The sequence below is a fragment of the Watersipora subatra genome, chromosome 2 (assembly GCF_963576615.1).
Source record: "Watersipora subatra chromosome 2, tzWatSuba1.1, whole genome shotgun sequence".
In the NCBI taxonomy this organism is placed as follows: Eukaryota; Metazoa; Bryozoa; class Gymnolaemata; order Cheilostomatida; family Watersiporidae; genus Watersipora; species Watersipora subatra.
Window position 1 is genome coordinate 10077632 of NC_088709.1, and position 6000 is coordinate 10083631.

General features: G+C 36.6%; 1 protein-coding gene across 1 annotated transcript in view; it reads left to right on the forward strand.

The window, feature by feature from the left end:
- LOC137387759 (tRNA (32-2'-O)-methyltransferase regulator THADA-like) overlaps positions 1–5062 on the forward strand; it is a 48760-nt gene extending 43698 nt beyond the window's left edge. The window contains exons 13-16 of the mRNA XM_068074264.1: positions 293–433; positions 3596–3871; positions 4508–4726; positions 4845–5062. Of these exons, the coding sequence (XP_067930365.1) occupies positions 293–433; positions 3596–3871; positions 4508–4726; positions 4845–4982 (774 nt within the window). The 3' untranslated portion in view covers positions 4983–5062. The remainder of the gene's footprint in view (positions 1–292; positions 434–3595; positions 3872–4507; positions 4727–4844) is intronic.
- Positions 5063–6000: the final 938 nt, after the last annotated feature.

Consider the following 6000-nt stretch of genomic DNA (forward strand, 5'->3'; position numbering starts at 1 on the left):
TCAACCTTTAATGTAGTTTTATATAATACATTCTTAAAGTTATGTTCAATTAGCTTTAGCTTGTATTAAGATGTTATAGCAGGTTTTTGGGCTGTGGAACCAATTAAACGAATCAAAGTACATTCTTATGGGAACATCTGTTCCAATATCCAACAGTTTTAAGATACAAAGCAGATCTCTAAATGGATGAACTTCATATGTAGAGAAAGGTTTGACTGTTGTTTTCTTGTCATGATTGGATTGCAGTCATTTTTTCCAGTGACACAACTTGACACGCTCGTATTCTCCACAGGTTAGTGAGTTCGTCTGCTGCATCATGAAGTGTGATAAAAAAGCTCACAGCTACACGCCAGCTGAATGGACTGAGAGATGGTTAATTCCACTTGTTGAAGCGGTGGAAGGTAAACCAGACACCCGAACCAATGTCAGTCAGGTCTGAAGCACACTAGCTCTTCTTCTCCTGTTTCTTTTTATGATTCGAGCTAAGTGTCAGCCGAAATAAAAGATTTTTACATTGTCATCCTATATGAAAACCATGCAGTGCTAGTTTCTACTAGGTATATAGCTAGTTATTTTATAACAACATGTAATATTGTGAAATCGGCTATTGGAATTGAGCAAAAGTTTAAAGGTTGACTTGCAACAAAATTCACATTACAGTTATTTGGTATCATAAGATTCACCATGTCTTAGTCTGTTGTGTTGTAGGTGCCAAATATACCCTAGAACACTTATATTTCGCTAGTATTTAGTTTTGTGAGTAGCATACAGAGTAAAATTTTGCTGCAACTTAATTTCGCAACTCTGATGAGTGCGAAAATATAATGATGTGAAAATAAATGCAGTGGAACAAACATAATTATATTCCTCAGGTTCGGTTCGCGGGTAAGAAAAATTGTTCATACTGAGACTAGGTTGTAATTGTGAACCGCAGGTAGAATTGTATGTCCCAGATCGATAATGCAATGTGATCGCTTGCTATCATTTGTTTCTTGGACTACTGTAGAATGGAATTTAATTACGCTGAAAATTTTAACGTTTTTGTCACAATTTACCGTATATACTCAATTATAGGACGCACCCTAGTATAAGACGCAGCATAAATTTCAGCCAATTATTGAGAATAAAGGGTAATTCAAGTATAGGACGCACTTCAATTGATCTCTTCACAAGTGAAATTTTCGCATGATCAATTGATTGTTTTCTCACTTTTAGGGATCAGTTGACTGACTGACAGGTAAGTTTTAACGCTCGTAACGCTTTTAAAGATCGCTTACGTTTGTTGACTGAAGACATTTTTGATGGGTACTCCGGTCACAATTTATCAGGAATGATATCTCATGGTAAAATTAGTTTGCTTTATATAGGAATAAAGAGTAACAGATCGAGGAACAACTCCGTAAGATGCAAAATGTACTCGCTCAACAGATCTTTGATGGATGTAAAGATAAAAGATTTCTGATGCTCCAAAACAATTAGCAGCTTTTGAAATCAAGATTAGCAACTCACACAATTAGTCTTTGATAAAAAATAACTCAAAACAATTGTTGTCAAAATCGTTTATTGATCATCAATTTCAAAGAAATTTAATTGCACTTCCGCCCTCTCACAAGTATCGAATGGCGCGTCGCCCGTGATTGACGCTGCTGCCACCTCGCGAGTGCAATTGACACCTGTAAACAAAAAGAAAACAGAAACATGTCAGATTTTTGAGACGACACGTGAAGAAACAAATTTCAGCTCACTACTAGCTAGGCTTATTAAAAATAGTCTTAACGTAATGAATTAAATCATTCTTTAATGTCAAGACCGGCTTACTCATATTCTTTTTATATTGCGAGCAATAAGTGGAGTTAAAAACAGTTAAAATCGCCGCGATTGTCTTCCGTCTACCGAGTGTCCATTCCCCTCTCGTATACATGGTATATGGTATAGCAGTGGCCTGATAATCGGTGCTGCTTCATAGAAACACATGGCCCCTCGTGGTATGTTGCGATTATAAGACGCAGGTGAAATGTAGGCTGATTTTCAGGTCAAAAAAGTGCGTCCTATAATTGAGTATATACGGTAATTGCAAAATAATAACGTAATAAATTTTGACAATCAAGTTATTTTGTTGGTTTATATTTTAACGATGCTATAGTGGTCGTTAAAAACGTTAAAATAAATGTCGTTATAAAATTCCATTCTACAGTATCAATGAACAAAGCTATTTAATTCCGCGATTTCGCTCGTTCGTTATGATAGTTTAGTTTCGCTCATGAAATTTTCGCGAGAGGATGACTCCGCGAAAACGCGAAGTTAGATGAGGCGGATACATAAGTGTCCTAGGGTATGGGAATGTGATTACAAGCTCTTAAAAGCTAAAAAAACGAACAGTTAATCGCAGCCACACGAGACCGCCGTAGTTTGGTTTCGCTTTCCAAAACGGCTTAAATGGGACGTAGTTGTTACAGGATGGTTTCTGTTTACACTTTCATGCAATCTCATTCGTCGAAATATTGTCACAAATATACTTCACACATTCAATAAAACCATGTCTATTATTCTTACGCGTCTATTTTATCGTCATTGTAATGCTGTCACTTTTAGCACTGATATCTTATAACTTACCGTAAAAAATCGTTAAACTTTTTAACCTTAGCTCGAAGGAGTACATATCATTGTCTGATAATCATGACGAGCCTGTGGTTACCTGTGATAATCGAAAAGTGCTGCAGAAATTATTTTCGAAGTATTGGGTCACATGATCAGATTACGACTAGACGATTAGTCCCAAGCCGAAACAAAACTGTAAAGTAGCGAGCATCTATATTTGATACGGGGTCTTTGGTAAAACCCGAAGTGTTTGTCATAAACTAGTGCTACGATAAGTTTTATATTGAGCTTTTTATTGGCCTTTCAATTCACGTGAGAACATCACGGGACAAGACGATAACCAAACTGTAATGACTACGTCAGATAAATAAAGAGATTCCAATCTACGGCGGCTTTTCATTTTTGAGCTTTTAAGAGCTTGTAATCACATTTCCACGTATTTGACACCTACAACCCAACAGAGTAAGACATGGAACCAAGCAAAAGTTTAAGGTTTAAGGCTATACAAACTGTAAGCCTGGCATTCTGCGGTACTTCTTTCATTATCAATCAGATATCCAACATGTAGGTGTTTAAGTGGCGGGTTCACAGGAACCAGAGTTTTAAAACTAAATATTTTTGGCAGCCTGTTGGAAGGCAAATGTGTGTGAAGTTTGGATGAAATCAGTCAAAAAATGTGAAAATGCAGACTAACAGACAGACACACAATGACAAAGTGAGGTTTACTAATAAACTGTAGATTTGTTGAAGATCATTTTAATCTCATCTTGATATCTAAAGATGAATTTTAAAAGTAATTTTACTTGTAGTGAATAATCTGTGTTATTATTATCTGTTATTATTATTTCTTAAGCTTGAATGGGTTGGATATTAGTGAGTTGTTTGCCTAAGGAAAGGTACCATATATCCATATTGTAGATCATTTTTTGCTGCGCTGTAAGTCTAATAACATTTATACATGAGAGAGTTATGAGCCTTTTTGTTCTCCCCTTTATAGAACTTGTTACCAAGGATTATCAAGGTCTGGCCAGAGACCATAGTGGAACTACTAAGGAGGATGGCTGATGACAAGATAGGCAGTAGTGAGCAGGTGGCCCTATCATATAACCTGCCAGCATCGTCACATGACCAGTCAGCGGATATTTATCTTATGCTTGCCAGACGAGCAAGAACGTCCGGTCTCTTGTCAGAAGAAGCACAAGATGAGGAAACATGGTGTGGAGTGCTCAACAGGAAACGTATTGATTCAAGTCTGCATTCTTCGTGTCCTAAGGTAAAGGGAAAACTTACCATTTTTATTTAAATGTGTGTGCCGATGTTTCATTGCGTATAATTAATAGAAGAGCATAAAAAAATAACAAAAAAGCACAAACATGAAGCAAAAAGAACTGTTCGATAGTTTGAGACTGGCAGCAGGACAGCCCCGCTGGCAGTTTGCAGACGAACAAACACAGTTATGGCATCACACAGATGAGTAAGCACCGACAGTACTACTGTCACCTGTCACCCACAAGTCCTCCACCTGCTTCACTTTTATAACATTTGAAGCAAAATCATGAAAGTCAAATAAGTATTTATTGAATAATTTAGCTGCAGTGAACAACATTGATGTTTGACCTGTATTAGTTTTAAAGTATTGTATTTTTAATGTTAAATATACTTATATTCTAGTTCGATTTCCTCTCTAATCTCTCAATCTCTCCAGAGTTAGTGTACTTTTTGACCCTATATATAAATTTTTTCAGATATATCTCTTAAAGCGAATATAATATGTTTCGCTTTCGATCTTGTTCAACCTTTGACTTCGATCCATCTGTCTCAAATCATATTTTCCTGTCTTCATCGCTTTTGATGCTGTTTCTTTTATTTTTTGTTTCATTTTTTGCGCTTACTCTTTTATGTACTCTAGAGGAGGCTGTCCGCATTCGCTCTCGTCTGCGAAAGTCACAAAACAAGCTGCGCAATACAGAAAGATGAGTTTAAATGGGTCAGTGAGTTCGTCAGAGACAACAGCTATCACAGTGATGCAAGCTTCAGGCAGCAAATGCTTTCTCATCTCAAACACTTTCTCTATCATGTCCTCGAAAGTAATAGGAAATTGGACTCTGTTTCTCAGAGACCTTATCAGGTAACTCATCATGCTTTTCCTTGCTCATTAGAATTTATTTGTTTCTTCTGTCATGAATTCATATGAGTTGTCCTATTTTATATTATCTGCTACAGTTTATCTATGGATTTGTTTCTAGGAATTCTTGAGAGCTCTTGGGATGATGCAAGTAGAAAGACTCGCTACCAGTTCATTGGCGAACTATCGTATCATCGGATTAGAGATTCTTAATCTTTTATCAAATATATTTCCTTTCGGTACATTCTCTGAACATTGAGCTATATACACATTTTAGTTATATCACTTGCCTATGTCCAAATTGGCTCATTCCATGTTTTTAATAAAAATATTCCATATCATGTATCATCACAATATTTAATGCCAGTAAAAATGTATATAGTTTTTTTACCTATTGTACTGAGTAAACTGCGATGGCGATAACTGGTGCATTGCATATATGATGGAGTACGCTGGGTTGTCATCTGAACATGGTACATAGCTGGTGTATATCTGATGGCATATGCTGGATTGTCATCTGAGCATGTTAGATAACTGGTGTATATCTGATGGAGTATGTTGTATTGCCATCTGAACATGCTATATAGCTGGTGTATATCTGATGGCGTATGCTGAATTGTCACCCGAACATGTTATATAACTGGTGTATATCTGATGGAGTATGTTGTATTGTCATCTGAACATGCTATATAGCTGGTGTATATCTGATGGCGTATGCTGGATTGTCATCTGAGCATGTTAGATAACTGGTGTATATCTGATGGAGTATGTTGTATTGTCACCAGAACATGCTATATAGCTGGTGTATATCTGATGAAGTATGCTGAATTGTCACCCGAACATGTTATATAACTGGTGTATATCTGATGGAGTATGTTGTATTGTCATCTGAACATGCTATATAGCTGGTGTATATCTAATGGCGTATGCTGAATTGTCACCCGAACATGCTATATAACTGGTGTATATCTGATGGAGTATGCTGAGTTGTCACCAGAACAAGCTATATAAGTGGTTCATATAGGATGGCGTATGCTGAATTGTCACCAGCACATGCTATAGAGATGGTGTTATCGGATGGAGTAGCTGGATTGTCATAAAAAGTGAATGCCAGTTCATTTGCCGTTTGAACACCTGAACTTGCTGTTCATTTATCAACTACAAGTAACAACCTTGTATCCTAAGTGTCTTAGGATCATTTCAATAGCCATAGTTTTTCAGGAATATCATCTTAAGGTGGAAGTTGACAAATCCTTGATCGGTTTTATACGAAATGA